General features: G+C 37.4%; 1 protein-coding gene across 1 annotated transcript; it reads left to right on the forward strand.

Moving 5' to 3' along the window:
* Positions 1-8,646: 8,646 nt before the first annotated feature.
* LOC129259988 (probable bifunctional dTTP/UTP pyrophosphatase/methyltransferase protein) lies at positions 8,647-24,365 on the forward strand. Its single transcript, XM_064114559.1, has 6 exons — positions 8,647-9,741; positions 11,380-11,508; positions 16,198-16,239; positions 18,029-18,146; positions 19,761-19,866; positions 20,689-24,365. The coding sequence occupies exons 1-6, from the start codon at positions 9,652-9,654 to the stop codon at positions 20,825-20,827; spliced, it is 624 nt and encodes a 207-aa protein (XP_063970629.1). The 5' UTR covers positions 8,647-9,651; the 3' UTR covers positions 20,828-24,365.
* Positions 24,366-24,779: the final 414 nt, after the last annotated feature.

Here is a 24,779-nt window from a genome sequence, read left to right on the forward strand (position 1 = left end):
CCCAGAATCAACAATAAGTTGCCATGGAAAGTTTATAGTAAATAAGCACAATAGTATTTAATAAAATAAAAAAAATATCAAAATTTAGTTAATCTAAAAAAGTAATTACTTTTCTTTATACTGTCAAAATTTAAGGTTGTAAAAGTTGAAGACAAAAATACAAGAGTTTCTTTGAAAACCATTGCTTAATAGTTTAAGTTTGCATATTACCCATCTCACAATTAGTGAACCCCAAATATCGAACCTTGTTTTCTCCCAATTCGTTGAAGCTCTCACCAATTTTCATGCATTCAATCAAGTACTTAAGAGAGACATTATTGACCTCAATTGATATATCATTTTAAAGCTCATGGTATGCTTGTTCAAGATGAATGGAAATCTTCAAATTAGTATATGGCATTTATTGTTGGTTTTAGGATGACTGGAGACATATAGCTTGTCAATTGCCTAAAAAGATCAACTTTTTTTTTACAAGTGACACCAATTTTTCTCAAGTTTTACTTCATTTTATAAACTGACCAAGTCATGGTCCTTTGAGAACATAAGACTGTCAAAAGAACAAGAAATCAGAGACAAAAAATTTCAGGAAGGTCCCACACATATTTCATGGTATTGCCCAAATATATATTTTTATCTGCCAAAAAAGCATGTTACAATTAACATGTTTTTTTTACTGGCAAGTATTATACTAGCAGGACATGATAATAAAAAGAAACTGAAGTTTTAATAAATATATATATATATATACATATATGATACAATAGTATAAATAACGTTTGTTTACAAATGGTAGTGGCAGGATCAATAAAATAATAAAATATCATACTAGTGTATGATGTTGGCAAGTACTGTTATAATAGTAGAAGTAGTATTAGTAATAGTCAAAACATGACCAAAGTTTAATTTGTGATAACAGATGTTTAACAATGTTTCTGCACCTTCTCCTAAGTCTGTTGTATAGGCAGCAAAATGGTTGCAAATGTTGTCTAAAATGGTATGAGTACAATTAACAAAAAACAAAATACCAAATAAAACACTATACACTAATGGCATAGAATCTTACATCAAATAGTTGTCACAGAATAATGATCAGCCTCAAAACTGATTTATGCTAACAAACAATGAATTATCATATACACAGTTGATACTTGCATGATCTAATATTAGCAAGTATCGTAAGAGCAATAAGTTGAATCGATACAATTAGAAACTTTTATACTAACTAGATGGATTCTCTACTAAATGTACATGTGGTCAAAATGTAAGGCACTGCCTTTGCTAGAATATATCAAATGTTTACATATTTAACATGACCTAGCTGACAATTAACCTTTTGAAGAAAAAAATCTTCAATAACAAATGAGGCGATTTCTAAATTGATCCCTTCAAAGAGTTCAGAAGAAAGAAATATTAACAGTTATAATAGTCTGATCGTAAGTCCCTATGCTAATCACAAATAGGCCAGATTCATCAAATCCTCTCCTGGCTGAATCCCCCTCCATGCAAAATCTTGTGAATCTTAAGATTTTCTTTCACTTAGAATTCACCTTATTCATCTTTAAGTCAAAATTAAATCATTGCACATTTGGACAGAGTAAATGTTTCTCTTTAATATTGGTCATCTATATATTTTTTTATAATTTTCTTTTGATAATTGAATTTCTGGCCTGAAAAAGTGCCTCAAAAATTAATTTTCTTCCTTTAAGCCACTTTGATATCTACATCACCACAAAGCTGAATTTCTGTCCTTTCTCACACTGTCACTTTTATATGTGGCACCATCGGATTACACTTTTCCCATAAAAAAAAGACAAGATAAAAAAAATAGTAGCACGAAATTAAGTGTTTTGACCGACAGGATAACATTACATTTTTAGAGCAACGATGAACAAATTAAAAGAGCCTGGGTGTTTTGGTCTGCATCAAGTTCATTAAATATGCAAAACCTCTCTCATCATGACTATGATAACTTGTATAAAAGAAGCTACTTTTTGAGGACTTGCCTACTGACTGTTATAGCATGACTTTTAACCTGATCTCAACATCCAATGAGATCACCAGTCATAAGCATAGATATTAGCTTTATATATATTTCAGGGGCCGCGGAAGGGTTTTCAAAGTTTGGGGGCTGAGCAAAAGGGGGAGGGGGTGCTGACCATGCAAAAAATCACAATTATATGGTCATTTTTGCGTTTTTGTACACAGTTTTGGAAAAAAGTGGGGGGGCAGCCCCCCGGTTCCGCGGCCCCTGTATTTCAATGCGTTTTAGGAGTTATTGACCTTTAACACAAAAATCTGATCAGATCAACTCTACTCAAATATCCAAACATCATCAAGTCTTAAGTTGATCAGTCAAACTATTGTTAAGTTTGCCTCATCTCATCTTACATTGTCTTCCATATATATCTGTACTATCTCCTCTTTTGAAAAAACTTCACTGCACACTTGCCTCATCTCATTTTACATTGTCCTCCATATATCTCCTCTTTTGAAAAAACCTCACTGCACACTTGCCTCACCTCATCTTACATTGTCCTCCATACTTGTACTATCTCCTCTTTTGAAAAAAACGTCACTGTACACTTGCCTCATCTCATCTTACATTGTCCTCCATATATATCTGTACTATCTCCTCTTTTGAAAAAACCTCACCGTACACTTTCCTCACCTCATCTTACATTGTCCTCCATATATGTTTGTATTATCTCCTCTTTCGAAAAAACCTCACTGTACACTTGCCTCATCTCATCTTACATTGTCCTCAATACTTGTATTATCTCCTCTTTTGAAAAAACCTCACTGTACACTTGCCTCATCTCATCTTACATTGTCCTCCATATATCTCCTCTTTTGAAAAAACCTCACTGCACACTTGCCTCAGCTCATCTTACATTGTCCTCTACATATATTCTATCATTATACAATTTTTGATAAAACCTCACCGTACACTTGCCTCATCTCATCTTACATTGTCCTCCATATATATCTGTACTATCTCCTCTTTTGAAAAAACCTCACCGTACACTTGCCTCATCTCATCTTACATGGTCCTCCACATACATTTGTACTATATCTCCTCTTTTGAAAAAAACCTCACTGCACACTTGCCTCATCTCATCTTACATTGTCCTCCATACTAACTCTTGTACTAGCTATCTCCTCTTTTGAAAAAAAACCTCCCTGCACACTTGCCTCATCTCATCTTACATTGTCCTCCATATATATCTGTACTATCTCCTCTTTTGAAAAAAACCTCACCGTACACTTGCCTCATCTCATCTTACATTGTCCTCCATATATATCTGTACTATCTCCTCTTTTGAAAAAACCTCACCGTACACTTTCCTCACCTCATCTTACATTGTCCTCCATATATGTTTGTATTGTCTCCTCTTTCGAAAAAACCTCACTGTACACTTGCCTCATCTCATCTTACATTGTCCTCAATACTTGTACTATATCTCCTCTTTTGAAAAAACCTCACTGCATTACACTTGCCTCATCTCATCTTACATTGTCCTCCATATATCTCCTCTTTTGAAAAAACCTCACTGCACACTAGTAGTATATATAGGTACCCGTTCGCACCACGGTGGAGCAGGTGGAGCAAGGTTGCTCCACAATGACGTCATACCTAACTACGGATATGACATCATCATGACTATGCATGATGTAATTGTGACGTCATACCTAAAAACGAATATGACATCATCATGACTATGCAAAATGTCATTGTGACGTAAAAGCTGTATACAGATGTGACATCGTCATGGCAATGTATGAAGTCATTTCCTGTGTCAATTTGATAGGTGACAATGAGGAGGGGGAAATGGGTATTTCCCTCATGCATAGAGCGATGCGCGCATAATCATTCGAGCGTGACGATAGGCATATTGCACAACTTTTGAAAATATTACATGGACTCTTTTTTGTACGTTCACACAGTATTATCCACAAGCACAGTCGATAAATATTATTGGGTATTCCCTCAAGCATGTCGTCAATGCCCACTCGATCATTCTTGTGTAGCGATATTGCATAAGTTTGAATATTACATGGTAGGGTAATGTGTGACATCGAATTTTCTAAACAGATAACGTTGTATACGAACATAGTTGATTTTGAGCATTAAATCTCGACTTTTTATACTTTCAATGAAGTAGGGGAAGTGATATGATTTTCCACGCTCATGAAGCCGATGCATGCTTGATCATTCGTGCATAACACGGTATTGCATGTACAAAATCAATTCGACGTTGCACCATCCAAGAATGCATTGCGTAATCTGAGAAGTAATGACGTTATAAATCCTTAGTAAAATCCCAAATATTGCGAATCATCAGTATTGTCATAAATTCCTACATGAGGTCTGTATAACTCTTTAAACCATTGGTAGTAATAAAATATGTACTCCAATATCAAAGTCATTGGTTGTTCCTTGATTTAAAACAGATTAAACTTTGTCAATTCTATCAATATGATTCAAAGAAGTTCGAATCCTTTTACGGATCTTGGGATTCGTTTAGTGGATTTACGGATTCGTTTACGGATCTACGGATTCGTTTAGCGGATTTATACGGAATCGTTGAACGGAATTACGGATTCGTTTAACGGATCTACGGATTCCATTACGGATCTACGGATTCGTTTATGGATGTTGACATCATGTATAAAGATACGATTGATAACACTTTGCTTCAATTCTGACCTAAACAGCATCGAGTCAACATGAACGCTCTTGATATGTCCAACCGGCGTTACGCATGTTCCCAATGCAATAGGACCTATAGTCGGAAGTTTGATATGCAGAGGCATGAACAAAAAGCTCACCCTGATACAGAAGATGAAGGCAAAATTGAATCTTCCTACGCTGAAGAAGGTACAAGTGAGGATGATTACTCCGAACCACCCTCTCAAACGGAGGGAGTTGAAGAATCTAGTGATTCAGAAAACGATGGAGAGGATGAATCGTCAATGTCAGAGACAGATAACATGGATGAAATTGAAGACAACCTTGCTTACCAAGTATGGTTGGAGCAGGCCATGACAGCCACCAAGGACCTGAGAGACGAAAAATATCAGAAATATATTTCAGAGGGAATGGAAGAAGAAGACGCTAAAGAAAAAGCGCACGTGAAATTACTGTGGGCCGTCAAACGCATCTTTTTCGATCTTTACTCCAAGTTCTTGCAGCAAAACATTAGCCTAGGAGAAGCTGACGTCAATCACGAGATCGTTTCTGATCTCAAGGAAAGACTAGAAAATGGCATGGAATTCCAGAAAGCCGTACAAAGAGTCTTAGCCAGGCATGGTCCACAATTTGATGGTTTATTCCAGTTCCAAGATGGAGGTGACGATGACGACGATGATGAAGAAACAGAGAGTGAGGATGGAGTCTACAACTAAAGGCACAACACCACCTTGTCAACAAAAATAATCAAAGAACTTGAAAACGCCGTCAACAAAAATGACAGATTGAACTCTATTATTTCTATCGTCAATATTCATACCAGCCATAGGCCTATACATGGATTGTGTTACAGCGAAGATATAACAGTTAACAATTATTTTGTCTACACAATACGTACTTCGATTACTTTTACCTTTGTATCAAAATCTTCTTTGTGTATATGTCTGGACTTAAAATGGAATAAAAATGAATAATAATAACATATACATGTAATTGTACAGTGTTCTATGTTATCACCATGTGCGTGAATGGAGTTGACCTGAAGCTAGTGCCATCTATGTAATACAATTTGTGTGAGTCAGAAAGCCAATAAAGAGAGACGTGTATGCGGGTCAAAATGAAAACTATGGAAGTATGAAAGAACTGATTGGAGCGGAGATGCAAAGATTAGTTTCTAACATTCCTCGCTTTGTTCGAAAAATCAAAAGTTTTTTCGACCAAGACATCGTTAAGTAGTTTGCTTTCTACCGTTAACCAAAATAACCGATTGGAGTGAAGATACAAAGATTAGTTCATGCATTCCTCGCTTTGTTAGAAAATCAAAGGTTGTTTTCGACCATGACATCTTGAATGGTTCGTTTTCTTTCATCTATTATAATATAGATGATAGAGGGAGAAGAGTATGGGGGAAGATCCAAAATTAAGAGGAAAAATCGATGGAAGCGATGGAAAATCAAGGAGTTGCAAAGGAATTAATTTGGGGAGATCACAAAGACACGCTGGACAGGTTTGAGAAGGATTGTGTTCCAGGGATGGCGTCGATAGAAAATCGCTACGCAACGAGAAAGCAAACTACTTAACGATGTCTTGGTCGAAAAAACTTTTGATTTTTCGAACAAAGCGAGGAATGTTAGAAACTAATCTTTGCATCTCCGCTCCAATCAGTTCTTTCATACTTCCATAGTTTTCATTTTGACCCGCATACACGTCTCTCTTTATTGGCTTTCTGACTCACACAAATTGTATTACATAGATGGCACTAGCTTCAGGTCAACTCCATTCACGCACATGGTGATAACATAGAACACTGTACAATTACATGTATATGTTATTATTATTCATTTTTATTCCATTTTAAGTCCAGACATATACACAAAGAAGATTTTGATACAAAGGTAAAAGTAATCGAAGTACGTATTGTGTAGACAAAATAATTGTTAACTGTTATATCTTCGCTGTAACACAATCCATGTATAGGCCTATGGCTGGTATGAATATTGACGATAGAAATAATAGAGTTCAATCTGTCATTTTTGTTGACGGCGTTTTCAAGTTCTTTGATTATTTTTGTTGACAAGGTGGTGTTGTGCCTTTAGTTGTAGACTCCATCCTCACTCTCTGTTTCTTCATCATCGTCGTCATCGTCACCTCCATCTTGGAACTGGAATAAACCATCAAATTGTGGACCATGCCTGGCTAAGACTCTTTGTACGGCTTTCTGGAATTCCATGCCATTTTCTAGTCTTTCCTTGAGATCAGAAACGATCTCGTGATTGACGTCAGCTTCTCCTAGGCTAATGTTTTGCTGCAAGAACTTGGAGTAAAGATCGAAAAAGATGCGTTTGACGGCCCACAGTAATTTCACGTGCGCTTTTTCTTTAGCGTCTTCTTCTTCCATTCCCTCTGAAATATATTTCTGATATTTTTCGTCTCTCAGGTCCTTGGTGGCTGTCATGGCCTGCTCCAACCATACTTGGTAAGCAAGGTTGTCTTCAATTTCATCCATGTTATCTGTCTCTGACATTGACGATTCATCCTCTCCATCGTTTTCTGAATCACTAGATTCTTCAACTCCCTCCGTTTGAGAGGGTGGTTCGGAGTAATCATCCTCACTTGTACCTTCTTCAGCGTAGGAAGATTCAATTTTGCCTTCATCTTCTGTATCAGGGTGAGCTTTTTGTTCATGCCTCTGCATATCAAACTTCCGACTATAGGTCCTATTGCATTGGGAACATGCGTAACGCCGGTTGGACATATCAAGAGCGTTCATGTTGACTCGATGCTGTTTAGGTCAGAATTGAAGCAAAGTGTTATCAATCGTATCTTTATACATGATGTCAACATCCATAAACGAATCCGTAGATCCGTAATGGAATCCGTAGATCCGTTAAACGAATCCGTAATTCCGTTCAACGATTCCGTATAAATCCGCTAAACGAATCCGTAGATCCGTAAACGAATCCGTAAATCCACTAAACGAATCCCAAGATCCGTAAAAGGATTCGAACTTCTTTGAATCATATTGATAGAATTGACAAAGTTTAATCTGTTTTAAAATCAAGGAACAACCAATGACTTTGATATTGGAGTACATATTTTATTACTACCAATGGTTTAAAGAGTTATACAGACCTCATGTAGGAATTTATGACAATACTGATGATTCGCAATATTTGGGATTTTACTAAGGATTTATAACGTCATTACTTCTCAGATTACGCAATGCATTCTTGGATGGTGCAACGTCGAATTGATTTTGTACATGCAATACCGTGTTATGCACGAATGATCAAGCATGCATCGGCTTCATGAGCGTGGAAAATCATATCACTTCCCCTACTTCATTGAAAGTATAAAAAGTCGAGATTTAATGCTCAAAATCAACTATGTTCGTATACAACGTTATCTGTTTAGAAAATTCGATGTCACACATTACCCTACCATGTAATATTCAAACTTATGCAATATCGCTACACAAGAATGATCGAGTGGGCATTGACGACATGCTTGAGGGAATACCCAATAATATTTATCGACTGTGCTTGTGGATAATACTGTGTGAACGTCCAAAAAAGAGTCCATGTAATATTTTCAAAAGTTGTGCAATATGCCTATCGTCACGCTCGAATGATTATGCGCGCATCGCTCTATGCATGAGGGAAATACCCATTTCCCCCTCCTCATTGTCACCTATCAAATTGACACAGGAAATGACTTCATACATTGCCATGACGATGTCACATCTGTATACAGCTTTTACGTCACAATGACATTTTGCATAGTCATGATGATGTCATATTCGTTTTTAGGTATGACGTCACAATTACATCATGCATAGTCATGATGATGTCATATCCGTAGTTAGGTATGACGTCATTGTGGAGCAACCTTGCTCCACCTGCTCCACCGTGGTGCGAACGGGTACCTATATATACTACTCACACTTGCCTCAGCTCATCTTACATTGTCCTCTACATATATTCTATCATTATACAATTTTTGATAAAACCTCACCGTACACTTGCCTCATCTCATCTTACATTGTCCTCCATATATATCTGTACTATCTCCTCTTTTGAAAAAACCTCAAGTGCACACTTGCCTCATCTCATCTTACATTGTCCTCCATATATATCTGTACTATATCTCCTCTTTTGAAAAAACCTCACCGTACACTTTCCTCACCTCATCTTACATTGTCCTCCATATATGTTTGTATTATCTCCTCTTTTGAAAAAACCTCACTGCATGCACACTTGCCTCATCTCATCTTACATTGTCCTCCATACTAACTCTTGTACTAGCTATAGCTCCTCTTTTGAAAAAACCCCCCTGCACACTTGCCTCATCTCATCTTACATTGTCCTCCATATATCTCCTCTTTTGAAAAAACCTCACTGCACACTTGCCTCAGCTCATCTTACACTGTGACTGTCCTCTACGTATATTTTATCATTATATATGTTTTTGATAAAACCATCACCGTACACTTTCCTCACCTCATCTTACATTGTCCTCCATATATATTTGTATTATTTCCTCTTTTGTAAAAACTTCATCAAACACTTTTCTTTTCTACACTATAAACTCCTACGTTGTTTTATACACACACAACATTTGAAAACTCTCTGGTTTTTTACACTCGGTATTGTGTACACACACATGCACAAGACCACGATCTAATGAATATTCATCGGCGAACCGTCGGATTGATAGTGACGTAGGAGCTGGACATTTCATCGCCCCTCGCTGTACTTTGTCATCAAAAGTGCCTACCGCGACGGACAAACAAAATATGGTATCATTCAATATACTAAAGAAAAAAGAAAACCTTTAATTATCATGCAGTGCAGTGCGGGCACATGACGTGCAGACGCAATCCAATTGATTAATGAAGGACTGGGACTTGAACATCCTGACTTCGCCTGAAGGAAATAAGTGTAAACTGCTGCCGTGCTAATATGTTGCAACCAATTTTATCAAACTTAGGAGGGAAGAGAATTGTTTTGGCTTCAGGCAGTCCAAGACGAAAAGATATTCTTGCCCGTATTGTGAGTAAAATTTAGATTAACGTCCCGGGGGGGGGGGGGGGGGGCCACTTACTTACATTGACAAGTGGATACCATGCGCGACCAAAAAAACATGTAAAACGGATGTCTTTTTCAAGATAGGGCAAGTAACGTATAAGGGTGTCAAAAACACTAAAATAATGAAAAAAGGGTAGGGCCTAGGCCTAGTATCTATTTCGCTAGGAAAGTTACGTGCTTAGGCCAGGGTCAAATTTGCAAATCGAGACTAAAGTGTTTTATAAAGGATGTATTTTTTGCCCCAGGAGTCAACACTACGTGTTAAGAGTATGATTTGCGCGAGTGGGGCTGTACTAAAATTACTAAACCCAATGGTGTAGGTATAAAGGTAAAACCGACGTCCGTACGTGACATAACATTGAAATATCGCTGTACTTGTTTAGGGGTTCAATTCAGGGAATACTTGCCAATAGTATCGTTTTGTTTCCAATACAAGTTTGTTAAGGGTAGGGTTTAACACGCCAATACTTGTTTAGGGGCGCATTTTCAGAATATGGAAAATACGTGTTTAGGGTGCTTTTTGAGAGCTCATAGTTGCGCATGGTATCCACTCGTGAATGGAAGTGCCCCCCCCCCCCCCCCCGGGATTAATGTTATGCTTGCCCCGGCCCCGGGGACCTTGACACGTCTTCGGGCTGCAGCAGTAAACGCTAGGCTAGGCCTAACCAAAACGTTACTAAATAAGTAAGTCAAGTCAAGAGTGAGACTAAAACTTAAAAGTTAAAGAATATTAAAAGTAAAGAGTGTATGGCATGCTCTCTCTCTCTTGACTCACTCACAGTCACACCGTCCATAGAGCTATTATGGTCACACGTACTGCGAGGTTAGTATACTCTTGCTCTTGACTTAGGTGATTCCATATCCATGCATGGGGGGGTGAATTGGGAAGTGGTAGCCTGCCCAGATTGCAGCCTTACCTAAATTAAAAAGTTAGAAATTGAATTATTTTTTGTGTGTTTTGAAGAAATGATGGGCCTTCTCTTGCATCTATGCTGTGTTCGGGCTGCACATAGCACATATTCCTAACCAGATGAAAGAAAAGAAAGGTGTTGGAATTAAAGTTCAAACAACGACCTACTTAATTTGTTTAAAAATATAATAAAAGAAATCTACATATACTCACGATTCGTGAGTCACGAATCAAGCCGGGACATATAAGTGGTCCTTAAAACTTCGAGTGGTTTCACCCAGGACATCGCCACTGAAGTGGCAATGTCCCCAGGGGCAGCCGGCAGGGCAGTGGGGCTAGGCCTTCTTGAGAGCTAAAGTTAATTTACCAATACTAAAGAGGCAAGACCATCTGAATGCATTAAGGCCTAGACTATATTGAATAAAATTACTATTATGTTTCAGAACATCTTCTTTTTCTTCTGGAAACAGTACAGTCCACCGTCTGGTGTATTGTCGTACTGGAAATTTCACATCATTGTGAAAATGGGTAGATCCCCCACTAGTAAGATTTTTAAAGATTTGGTAAGCTACACAAATCATGGCACAGCTGGTGTTGTAAATCCGTATCCCCATATACATTATACGCACTTTGCATACGTGTGTAACAGGATGTGTGTATTTTTTCATTAATGTATATTTTTTTCTTTGCAGGGTTTGAACTTTGAAGTTATTCCATCGACATTTGAAGAAAACCTTGATAAAAGTTTGTATACCCCTGAAGAATATGTTCAGGAGACTGCAAAAGGGAAGGCTCTGGAGGTTGCTGAAAGGTTAAAAGGGGTAAGTATATTTATTTGGTATTGTAGGAATATAGAATACTAAATAATGATAAAAATTATAGTAAATAATATTAATGATGATAACATTTATTATTAACCGTATCAGACATCTGAGCAGGGCAACTTTGAAACATTGTTGCCTGCTTAAGACTGGGATCAAATGGCCGGTCAATAAAATTCCAATTGTTTATCCACAAGCCCAATTTATTGCCCGCTCAGGAAAGTCAATGAGAAAATGCGTGGAAATGTAGCGGGCAATAAAAGGCAGCGCTTATATCCGGGTATTCTACGCGTTTTTGCACGCGTCCTTGAACCGCGCAGTGCTATACGTCATAATGGTAATCAAGTTAAGACAACGCTGGATACTGCGTCCCTAGGCCAGGGACGCGTCATTTCAATTACGTCACAATGGTAAAGTTCAGAGGCCCAGTCTGCTCAACATGATAAACTAGATTCTCATTCTAAAAATTTAAAATATCTAAATTTTAACGACTTTTGCTCTAGATCATATGTCTGATTTGGTTAATAATAGCAATATTGACTGGCCTGGGGGCGAAAGGACATATATCGCCCTCACAAAATTGATATCACCCTCGTCTACGACTCGGGCGATATAAATCTAGTTTGGGCGATATATGTCGTATCGCCCCGAGGCCAGTCAATATTGCTTTATTATTATTATTATCATTATTCATTATTGTTGTTATTGTTATTATTGTTGTTAGTATTAGTAGTAGACAGTAGTAGTAGTAGTAGTAGTAGTAGTAGTAGTAGTAGTAGTAGTAGTAGTAGTAGTAATAGTAGTAGTAAGAGTAGAAGTAGTAGTAGTAGTAGTAGTAGTAGTAGTAGTAGTAGTAGTAGTAGTAGTAGTTCTCGCTACCACGCGTCACGGTTGGCGGGCGCCGACAACCCTGAAAATTTTCAGGGCAAATCCGCCAACCGTGAACTTCCCCGACAACCGTGGCCGACAACTGTAAAACAGGCCTAGATCCACACAAAAAAACTGAATAATATATTCAAAAGAAAAACAATCTGCTTTTCAGATCCTAAAATAAACTTGTCGATTATTTCTTCCACGATTTCTTCCCGGGATTTCTTTGCTTCGCTACTATGCTGTATACGATACGACCTCGACTCGAAGCCCAATTTAACTCTCTAAATGTAACTCTCTAAAAATAAGTGCGAAGGTGTTTACCTCGCATTTGCGTATCGCATTGCTCTCATTATTTACGTCTTTAAAATGGTAGTAAAATACGCTCATAAATAAAGTGAGAAGAGAGGGGTACCGTGGGTTACTGGGTTGGGCAATGTAATTTAGATGTTACGAATTTCAGTTGATATTGTCACTTATTTTGTCAAAAGTAAAGTGTGTCAAAAATAATATAAAAATTCGATCGAAATTTAGTTTCATCTCGTCCCAGGCCCCAGCCTTATTATAGCTACATCTACATGAATTCATTGAATGCATTTCTGATGACACTGCCGTAGAGCGAATTGAGAAAATTATTAAAAGATCACGTTAATAATGACAAAGCCACAGGAATGGATTGATATAATGTCCAACTCATTTACTTACAGCAAAATGATTATTCACATTTATATTCCAATTTTACTCCATAATTTCCAAAGTCTTGATCTCTACATAGATCTTTTGAAAGTGTTGATTAATTTCGCGACGGTGTGTCTACCAAGTTCTGTGTCACTGCACTCGCGCTCGCCACGGCCACATACAGAATACAAATCGCACATGGCATCAAAATCCTTGATCCGCGGGGATCCGAGTCTTCCAAAATTAGATGGGATCCAAAACCGATTTGAATGTTTTATGTTTTTTTTTTCAGATATTCATTGAATCTGTTATAATTTTCATAAGTAATAATCTTTATTAATTGTATTCACGCTTTTTATCATATTACGACTCATTTTTTAATATGAGGCATACGTACAGTGTATTTTCATTTGTATTGTTCTTTTATTACTCTTTGCCTGCCAATTAAATAATGAACGCACCTGTCACCGTCCTGAGAAATGTTTTTAGTCATTACAGTGAATGCTTCATGAATTTGTTGTACAATTGCGTAACAACTACGATTTAAATAAAATATTATTTGAAATTAATTTGTGTAAAGGAGAAAGAGAATAATGGGAGGTGGTCGTGGGCAATGTAAATGAAAATGATGGGATGTTTGTGACTTTGTGGGGGAGGGGATTGGCGAAAAGAAGTCAATGTTCGGAGCGAATTAAATTAATATTATTTTATGGATGTGTCTACTGTGATTGTGGCTGCATAATCTTTATGGCGAGTGGAAAATCAACCCTTGGACTTGGTCGGGAGGGGTACGTGATTCAATAGATTTCAATAGAAGTACACATTCAACAAAGTGGAATGGACAATTCATTCACAGATATTCATTTCAGAGCCGCGGAAACAGGGGGGGGGGCTGGGTGGGCTTCAGCTCCCCCACTTTTTTTTCCAAAACCGTGTACAAAATCATAAAATGGACCACCTGATTGCGTTTTTTGCACGCTGGTCAGCCCCCCCCCCCCCCCACTTTCAAGACCTTTCCGCGGCCCCTGCATTAATTCAAGTACGAATTATTGAAGTTGATATGTGTGAACGTTTTAGAGGGTATGTATTTCGTTTGTCCACGCCCACATGAGTCGCTAGTATAATTTAAATATCGCTCGATGAATTTTTCAATTTCACTTATGTCTTTATATATGTTTTATATCGGAATTGTGTTTTATATAGAGTTATCTTTACAACGTCGTTAACCTAATTACTGCGAGTGGATTATATTTATGAAATGAGTTGGAATGTGAACGAGACGCCCCAAAGCCGATGGCACGTGATCTAATTAGTATTCACTTTCTGGGTTGAGTCAATCATTGTGCTTGAAAACGGGTTTCCCCGAATTCCCGCCCTTGGAATGTGTACCATGTGCGTGACCTGTTAACCTGTTGTATGAATGCGAATCAGCTGGTTTCGTGACCTCAAATATTCTTCATGTTGTTTACGCTGGACGGGGGCTATAAAATTAAGATCTTTGTGACTCGTTTTCTTTTCAATTTTAATAATCTGTTCGTGAATTTCTGTAACTTAAAAACTGATGCAATTTATTGAATCACGAACCTCGATCTTCCCACTCATGGTGCAAGAAAATATTTTTAAATTTTTAAATCGCCAAAATATACATGTAAAGAAAGATTATTCAGCCGTCATCATCAGTATTAGTATAGACATGTCTATAAATATGCATTCGCTTCGAATATTGACTTCTTCACCAATCCCACACACACGTACGATCTCAACATCCCCTTGTCATTGTCCACGCCACGACCCCTCCCCTTTCGCTCTCCCCCTTCGACCATCCTAGCTACAACCCTCCCCCCCCCCCTCTTCCTCTCTTTCACACACGCTGTATTTGTAGGCCTACATAGTGCATTATTTAAAAATACAAATCTGCTTTCCTGTCAATTAAGCTTTACTTTCAAAAATTTTAAATCGCAATTAATTATAATAAGAACAAAATCGTAATATTAAAGTATGATGAATGACTAAAAATATTTCTCCCGCTCGTGATGGACACATTCATTATTTTATAGGCGAGTATATAGAACAATACAAATGAACATAGCAATAATTGACAGTGAGTATAAATCTGCTTTCCTGTCAATTAAGCTTTACTTTCAAAACATTTTAAATCGCAATTAATTATAATAAGAACAAAATCGTAATATTAAAGTATGATGAATGACTAAAAATATTTCTCCCGCTCGTGATGGACACATTCATTATTTTATAGGTGAGTATAGAACAATACAAATAAACATAGCGATAATTGACAGTGACAAACGAATCTTGATTGGATATTATTAGTATAAACATCATCAACAGAAGTCTTAATTATGAGAGTTATAGTTTCAGTGAGTATCTGGAAACAAAAAAAACATGCAAATTATATCGTCTCATGAATACCGATGCCCATGGCCATTATTTGGAAGCCTCGGAAGTTTTCTTCCGAGGCTTCCAAACAAAGTCGGAACAATCTTTGGATTTAGTAAGGGCGTGGCGCGGCGCGGCGCGCATGCGGTCCGTAGATGTAGTCGGTCATTGATACGCATTCACAAAATGAATCGCACTTTCTAAGGACGTAGCGATCTAGACATTGGAAAGTAAGGAGTACATTATCGATATCATCGATGTGAATCAATCTATAAACTGTAAGTATAAAATGAGATTGAATTTGAATCTTTTCTTTTGACCTTTTTCATCAGTACTTGCCTTTCTGTTTCAATCGCAATTCGCGCAACCGTTACGGCTGTGTGGCCGGAGAAGCATTAAATAGACATAAAATGTGGTGCATTTAGCAGCAATCTAAGCTCGTCGATATTGATATTTTCGATAGCTACCGCGCTCCGCGCGGGAGGGGGGACACCCCCCTCCCGCAACCCTCCCCCCGTGCGTGCTTCGCACGCACCGAGGCCGCTGCGCGGCTTCGTCGCTTCGCGCCGCCAAGCGTCAGAATGAACCTGGCGAGAACGTTGAGTACTAGTAGTCATTATTATTCTTAATATAAATATTATAATTATAATAGTAATTATGACAAGCTCTATATTTCATTTTCAAGTACATTGTCTTTTCATCCAAATAGATATACTGAATTTTTTTTATTTGAAATATTTTCAGCCTTCAATGCCAGACTTGATTATTGGTGCTGACACAGTGGTGGTAAGTCAATATTACAATTTGCTAATTACTTAATTAATAACTCAGTTTAACCCGCAAAGAAAAGCTCAACCTGGTTGGTGTTTCCAAAAGCTTTTATCCGACAAGTCCCATTTTATCCGACAGTTACCATAGTAACAGTATCTCTGCAGCCAATCAACATCAGAGAGAGATGTCAGATCTGACAACTTGTCGGATGAAAATGTTGATGAAACACCCCCCAGGTTTCCGTAACACAAAGGTTTGCGATGAATTGCAAATATGAAAGAACAGCACTAATTGGTTCCTGGTCAGTATTTTAAGCCAAATGCGTGTGTAACGTTAATCTTTATTGGCCAGTCCGTTTAGCGATTGATCGCTAATCTTTGGTTTACGGAGCCCGGGTGTTTGTTTCATAAAGCTGTTCGTAAGTTAAGAATGACTCCAAAAATGACTGGTGATCCTTTTTTTGTAGTAGATAATATTTACCATTAAATGTTCATTGGCGATTATTTAGTGCATAAGAAAGGTTCACCAGTCGTTCTTAAAGTCGCTCTTTTGGTTTGGTTTGCCTTGAATTATGTTCCCCCATGGAAACATGCATTAGAATTCACAGGACCCTGTCCTTAAAGGTCAAGTCCACCCAAGAAAAATATCGATTGAATAAGTAGAAAAAAATCAAACGAGCATGAAAATTTCATCAAAATCGAATGTAAATTGAGAAAGTTATTAAATTTTAAAATTTCGCTTATTTTTCAAAAAACGGTGATATGCACAACTCAGTGACATACAAATGAGTGAGTCGATGATTTCCATCACTCACTATTTCTTTTGTTTTTTATTGTTTGAATTATACAATATTTCATTTTTTTTACATATTTGACAATAAGGACCAACTTGACTAAACCATTAAGTATTAAACAATGCTCATTCCACATGTTTAGGGAGGAATTAATCGTTGTTTCACTTGACAATGAGGAGAAAATTAGAATATTTCATATAATAAAATACAAAAGAAATGGTATTCATCAGTCTCCTCATTTGCATACTGACCAGGATGTGCATATAACTGTTTTGTGAAATTAAGCGAAACTTTACACCCGATTTTGATGAAATTTTCAGTGTTATGCTTGTTGGATTTTTCTCTTTTTATTCAAATAAACTTTTTGTTGGGGTGGATTTCTCCTTTAAGGACCACCTGCATGCTCAAAAAGACCATTTTAATTTTCTCCCTTGAGAGGTCATGATATGCAAGTTTCAATGTATAATAAAATGAAGGAGTGATAGATATTGTTATTTGCTTATCCAAAAATGTAGTAATAAATCTTCATTAGGCCTTCATGTTGAATTTCAATTTATTTGATTAACAATTTCCTTATATTTTAGACAGGAATAACCATCGTTTCTGTGGATTTATTTTAACAATTTCTGACATTTTACTATCATCCCCATTCATGTATTGGTGAGTGGAGCCAACATAGTTTAGCAGAACAACCAATGTACAGAGACTAAAGCTTCTGGTCGACTCATCTTGGTACTTTAGGTCTCCAAGCAAATGGGCTGTATTTTATATCTGCCCCATCTACAGGGGATGTCTTGGTATTCTATAATATTTTCAATTTTGCAGAAATCATATGATGTGCTCTCTGATATTGAATGTCCCGAATAAATGGGATGAAATTAGAATACTGATTTTTTTTTTTTACAGAAAAAGTTGCTTCATGAAAAATACTTACCCTTGTCCTTAGATTTTGAATACATATAGTGATTATTTGTATAAACAATATTTCATCAATATTTGATTTATTTATAGGCTCTTGGAAATAAGATCCTTGAAAAGCCTCCAAGTGAAAAGGGTGCCATCGAAATGCTTACGGAGCTGAGTGGATCAACGCACAAAGTTCATACGGGCATGATACTGATAAAACAGTGTAGGTCAAGAAACACAATGTCTTCGGTTTTTTAGTTCCTTCTTTCTCCTTGCCTCTTCCTCCTCTCATTGTAATTTTCCTTCCTCTTTGTCTTCTTCCTACTCACCTTGTCTTCCCCTCCATTCTTTATGCTTATTTCTTTCTTCTCCTCCTATTCCTCCTCCTGTCACTCTCCTTCCTTCTTCTTCCTCTTCTTCTCCATCTTTCTCCCTATTCTCCTAATCTTCTCCCCTTAAATCCTCTTCTTTTTTTATTTTTCGTCTTTATCATGTTTTTTTTTTCTCTCTTCTTTATAGAAGTTTACCTTTCCTCTTTGTATGAATTCCTGTTAATTTACTCTTTACTCTTGCTCTATTTATTTCCTTTTTCCCTTAACCCTAACTAGGCCGGCTTTTTTGGCTGTTCTGTGGCCGGGGGGGGGGGGGGGGGGGGGGTTGATTCAACCCCCCCCTGAGATCTCGGCCACCGATTGCGCGAGCGCTGCAAAAATTAGCACGCTGGTAGTGTGCGATGTAATCTACAAGGCCGTATGGTAAAATTTTCAAAAATAATGAGATTTTATTTTATATGAATTAATTATGCTAATATATGCATAAATCATACTTTTTGCTCTAATTCACTAAATAAAGCTCCTAGAATGCTAATTTTTGGTAAAAATATTCATTGTAGCATTCTTAACAATCGCAATTGAAAAAAACTTCGGTTTGGAAATCAATTTCTTATGTATTTTATTGTTTTATGAATTTCTTATGTATTTCTTTGTTTTTCAACCTTTTGTTTTTCTTTGTTTTTTTCACCAGATTTATTGCACAACCTTTTTGAAGCATAATTATGCTAAAATCAATTGATTTCAGCTGTTTAAAGCAAAAATAATCATATCTTTATGAATAAGATGAGAAAACTCAATTTGCATTGACTTTGTACACAAAATCACGTTTTGGAACAGTTTTTGGTCTGACATGCACTTACGAAATGTTAAGTAATTTCGGAACCGCGTACCCGGGCGTCGCAAATTTGGTCTCAAAAGATGCGCGAGACTTGAAAATATAAACTCTGTGAGTGGCGCGGTAAAAAAATTTCGCGCTGCGAAATGATCGCAGAAAATGTTGAGGGGGGGTTGATTCAACCCCCCCCCCCCCCCCGGTCAGTTTAGGGTTAAACATCAAAGAAAATTAGTTCCCATTTCATAGTTTGAATTACTCTCTGATTTGATTGATTGTGAGATTCTACATATTTTCCTTGATTTGTTCTATAATGTAAATCACATGTTTTATTCTTAAAAAACATCTGCAACACACCCTAAAAATGAAACAGACAAAAGTGAAGATGAAATGATTTTAGATTCTAGATTCTACCCTATCTATCCCATACATGATCAAAATCAGGAAAAGATTAATTTTATATTTTCACGGCCTACATGTACCTTTCACGAATTATTGCCTAAATCTGCAAGATTGGATAAAATTTACATTGCACTGAAGGGGGATTTTCCGGGGCAAAATTACCCCTAGCCCCTGTATGAATGTATAATTTATTCCAGTAGTCGAATCACAAGTTAACATTGTATTTATGCCCTGGTAGCAAGATGTTATATGTACCATTTTGATTTTCCAGGTGATGGGGAATTGACAACAGTCCAATTCTTTGAGACAACTGAAGTCATGTTTGCTGAGCTTACACCAGAAATTGTCAGAGGATACGTGGCAACAGGAGAACCAATGTAAGTTTGGTGGTTCCATGGCATTTGCTCTGGCGACAATTGCTCAGATGGAAAATCTGCGCATTAAGCCCAACATAAAATCTAACCTCCAAAACTAAATAAACCCTAATCCTTGTCTTGACATTATTCTGAACCAGAAACTCTCTTACAATCCTAACTCTAACTCTCTACCCTCTGAGATATTTAGACCGGAGCAAATGTCGCAGGAGCATATGTTGTGTCACCAAGTTTGGTAAATTGTTGATTGGTCTACCCACTTTGTCCATTTTTCAATCGGTCTTATCCCACATGGTCTAATCTTTATAGTTCATCTACTCTACACCTAATTCACCTACCAACCATTTGGTCTAATTGCTATTTGGCCTCTTTTGTCTAATAGTCTGTATGGCTAGATGAACTGTTTCCGAACAAAATTTCCATTTGACAAAGTGAAAAATTAATAGTAGTTTAGTAATAGTAGTAGTAGTGGTAGTACATGTATATCATGGGCGGATCCAGGATTTTCGAAAGGGGGGAATATGATAAGCAAAAAAAAGTTCCTCACTTGTGTATGGATGGCATATTTCCATAAAAAATATCTGCTGTTACTCTCAAAAGGAGGGGCACACTTGTGTATGAAGGACATATTGAAATTATAGCCTAGATATTGACTACGACAGGCAGGGGCTGCATGGAAATCCCCCCCCCCCCCCTGGATCCGCCACTGATGTGTATGATTGTAGAAGAAAACAATGGAATCAAATTTATCAAATCATCTTGAATTGCCCTTGAGTGAAATCAGCTTGAACTGATAATTATTATCATCATTGTAATCACTCCCAGGGACAAGGCAGGAGGCTATGGGATCCAGGCAATAGGAGGAACGCTGGTGAAAGGCATTGTGGGGGATTATTTCAACGTGATGGGATTCCCGCTTCATCACTTCTGCTGTAAGATGCTTGAACTCTTCAGGAAAAGCTGATGTTACATCTTCTCCATCAGTGTCACTGCTGTTCAGTCACAGGGCAAGTTATTGGTTGTGCATTCAAACTTTAAAGAAACTCTGAACGAATACAGAAAAATACTTATTTGGGATAACTAAAATGCAAAAGACACTTTTTAAAGATCTTTTCTCCGCTCAAGTGCTGGCATTACGATTTTTGTTATATTGATGAAGCAGAGGAACAGAGGATCCTACATGTACTTCCAGCACTAAAGCTTATGTAACCTTATGTGAGAAATATCCCAATATATCCCTGGTTCCAAACTCTGGTTTAACTTATGCCACAATACATTCCTTTTCCATGCTTCAATGGTGCAGAAAACTATTTTCGGCAGATAATTTTCAATTATTTGGTTACCAAATGTGCTGTTAAATTTGATATCAAAACATGTAAAAGATTTGTCTCACATTTCGCTATTAATAGTTTTAACCATGGATCTGAACTAAAGCTTATAAAGTTATACTAGATTTATGACCTGATTAAACAGAACTCATACCCTTTTTTTGAGTCTTTAGCTATTAAAGGCTTACATTAATGGAAATAACATGAAAAAATATCAGGCTTTTGTAACCTTATCCAAGATATTCATGGTATTACAAGTTGCTTGTCAAGGGTGTGTTGAAACCTATCTGGCGGTATTCAGATAATTAAACCCTAGTCTAAACTAGAATTTTAAACCACACTTCTGTGGCATGCTGACTTCATAATACTTCATCCATAGGCATGGAAATGTACCAATTAATTAATTGAAAAAAAATCATATTTTTTGTACTTTCATATTCTCCCCCATTACACAACTTTGATCAATTGCAAGTCTATTCTTGGTCCCTAAATCAATCATATGTCTTGTAGTTAATTGCAAATTAGTGATTGATTGCTAATCTGCTCCTTGAAACAAGAAGTTTAATCTGATTTGCTACAGCTTACGTTGACTTAACAGTTGTAAAATTGCAACAGAATATTTGCAGTTGATCGCAAATATTTTCTTGCAACACCCCCTAAGTTTAATAACCCAGGTTTCACTAAACCATGGCTGTCATGACGAAAAACCTCCATTTGAGAACACTATACCCCAGTTTCCCTCAATCAATTCTCTTCTCCAAGTACGACAAACCATAACTGCCCCAAGCAAGCAATTTAAGTATCAAAACACCTGTTTTTTTACCTCGGTCCGAAGATAACACAACAGCCCGAGTGCGGTCCCTAAAAGCATGCCGTCATTTTAATTCACTTACTTTCCTTATTTCGAGGTCGATTTTCTTCGTTCGAAATTGAAAATGGACTAACATTGGATTTCTGAATACAATATGCCTTTGAAAACGTGATTAAATATCGAATACAATAATTTCATTCCGAAGGTCCTACTACAGGCAGAGAAGTAATAGCACAGCTGTTGTTTATCATTTCGTCCTTGGCTCAACGCTCATAATCTGGCCTGTGGAGGTAAAATTGAGACAGCGGGGATTACCTGGCCTAGCGGGGTTGATCAGGCGGGTGTTTCATAAAGCTGTTCGTAAATAAAGAGCGACTGGTGATCCTGTCTTGCGGTAAATGGTACACACCATTGGCGATGATTTAGCGCGCAAGAAAGGATCACCAGTCGTTCTTAAAGTCGCTCTTAACTTACAAACAGCTTTATGAAACGGCCCCCTGGGCTTGGAAATGATTTTGGGATTTACGAACGCAAAATGGGGTATAGAACAGCAGTTTGCAATCTGAACTGCGGTCTTTCTCCAAACGGGGGTTTGACGTAATGGTCAGAATACCATCCAATTCATGTACATTATTGTATGAGATGAAACATCATGAACCCAGCTGAAACCACAATGTATGAAATGATATGGGAATTTAATAAAGGAATTTATTCCTTGAAATGCAGTGCGAGTAACAGCTGGTAAAGCCTTACTTTTATGCTGCATTACTGTGCAGAGCTTATAGACTTCTCACAATTAAGTAATTATGAAGTGTTACATAAGCAAGAATAATTACTATTATTATTATTATTGATATAAATTGTGTATTGCTTTGCTCTCAAAGTAAAAAATGAACAAAAGAAGATGTGTTAAAGCATTTTTATTTTGAAAATGATTCAATGATTTAGGTCATGAATAAACATCTGAGAACATTCCTAATAGTACGACCAATCAACGCAGCAATTTTGCACAAGAATTACTTGAAAGTGAGATTGGAGGTAGTGGGGGGGGGGGGCTCCTTTAAATTGTGAGTGTTGATAATCGGTAACTGATGATCCACTTGGATGCCCAAAGATTTATTTTCTTTGTATATCGCATACGGGGATGTGCCGCTCCAGTGGGTCAGGGTTTTTTTGCAAAAAAAATCCTTAGACATAGGTCTTGCTATTGCAAGAAATCCTTAGCCAAGGGTCCTATTTTTCAACTGAATAATCCTTAAACATGGGTTCATTCCTGAAAAAAACAAATACTATAAGAATCCCCGGGAAATGCCCTGGAAATGTCTATGTTAGTTCCGTTCGAGAGTACAAGTAGCCGGGACCCCATGACAAGTAGATTCTACCTGTATTTCCACATCTTAGTACGATTGCACTGGGCACCGGGGTACGTCACTCTATACATATCTGGCCTACTCGGCCGACCGTTTACAGTACCGTACATTGCATGCATGCAGCGCATGCATGTTTTTTGCATCGCACATTGGGTTGCATGGATATCATAGCCATGGAGCCGTGGTGCGGGGATTAATCTGAAATTTAAGTCTATATTTTAAGAAAAATCCTTAGACATGGGTGTACTGTTAAATGACCCTTAGAAATGGGCAAGGGTTTCGAGCCTCACACCCCCGTCCAATCATAATCCAAGTACCCCCCCCCCCCTCGGCTGTACTGAATCTTTACATGTTGTATTATATCCTACATAGAGTAAATCCTGTATAGTGATTGGTTCAAGTAGCATCATGTGACCGAATATATTTCAACTATGATGTTGCGTGACGTCAGACCTCGATATATTTTTGGATATACCGTAATATTCTGACGTCATTATTTCACAAAACTGGATATCTCGGCGCACCGGCTTGCGCGCTCTCTCTCCCGGGCAAGTCCAGCGCGATGCGTCAGCGCAGACACTAATCTGCTTTCCGCTGAGCGCGGTGGCTCAGAGAAAAGTAGGTAATTCAACGCAAGTAACAGGACTTTGCATGCTCAGCGCATAGATTTTGGTTATAAATTATTAAAAGTAGGGTATAAAACAAATATATCAGGCGTTTCGTTCGAAAGCATAGTGGGAATTATTAATCCTCGGTTGGACTGGCAAAACTACTATATTTCCCTCGGGGCTTCGCCCTTCGGGGAAAAATAGTAATTGCCAGACCAACCTCGGATAAATAATTCCACTATACTTTCTCAAAGCCTGATATATTTGTTTAATGTAAAGTTTCAACAAAAAATGAACAGTACTATGTATGATTTTTTTTATTGACATGTACATGAATGTATCAAAATCATTGTGAATAATGTAATAAATTGAAATTTGATTTGAAGATGAACTGTGTGCTTCTTTCTCCTGTTGTGGTGGCGTTTTTTTATTTGATTTTTTTTGGGGGGATTGCTCATTTTATTCTGATTTTGCAACTTAGCATGATTTTTAAAAAGAGATATGAAAGGCACTTGAGGGAAGGTTAAAGGCTGTCTCTAGCTTTGTTAAAACCCATAATGCATCTATCACTAGTGCATTTTCATTCTTATATTATATGAATGTATATACCCTAAAAAGGTCATGTGGATATGAAAAGAATAGAAGATAAATTTTGTGATTTTATATTGAATTTATTTTGATTGGTTGCCGATCGTTTATAGGCAAGAGTAGTGCCATTTGCCTCACCATATCTGAACATAACCTTTGGAAAATGTTGCCAAGAATTTTCGCACCATCTGAGAGGTTTTCAGCAAATCAG

This window comes from Lytechinus pictus, unplaced genomic scaffold, assembly GCF_037042905.1.
Source record: "Lytechinus pictus isolate F3 Inbred unplaced genomic scaffold, Lp3.0 scaffold_19, whole genome shotgun sequence".
Lineage (NCBI taxonomy): Eukaryota > Metazoa > Echinodermata > Echinoidea > Temnopleuroida > Toxopneustidae > Lytechinus > Lytechinus pictus.

Bases quoted from the DNA above. Each gene is read 5' to 3' on its own strand.
- LOC129259988 (XM_064114559.1), top strand. From the start codon at position 9,652: ATGTTGCAACCAATTTTATCAAACTTAGGAGGGAAGAGAATTGTTTTG. The intron at 16,240-18,028 runs GTAAGTCAATAT...ATTTATTTATAG, and splicing joins TTGGTGCTGACACAGTGGTG to GCTCTTGGAAATAAGATCCT. The intron at 18,147-19,760 runs GTAGGTCAAGAA...TTGATTTTCCAG, and splicing joins CATGATACTGATAAAACAGT to GTGATGGGGAATTGACAACA.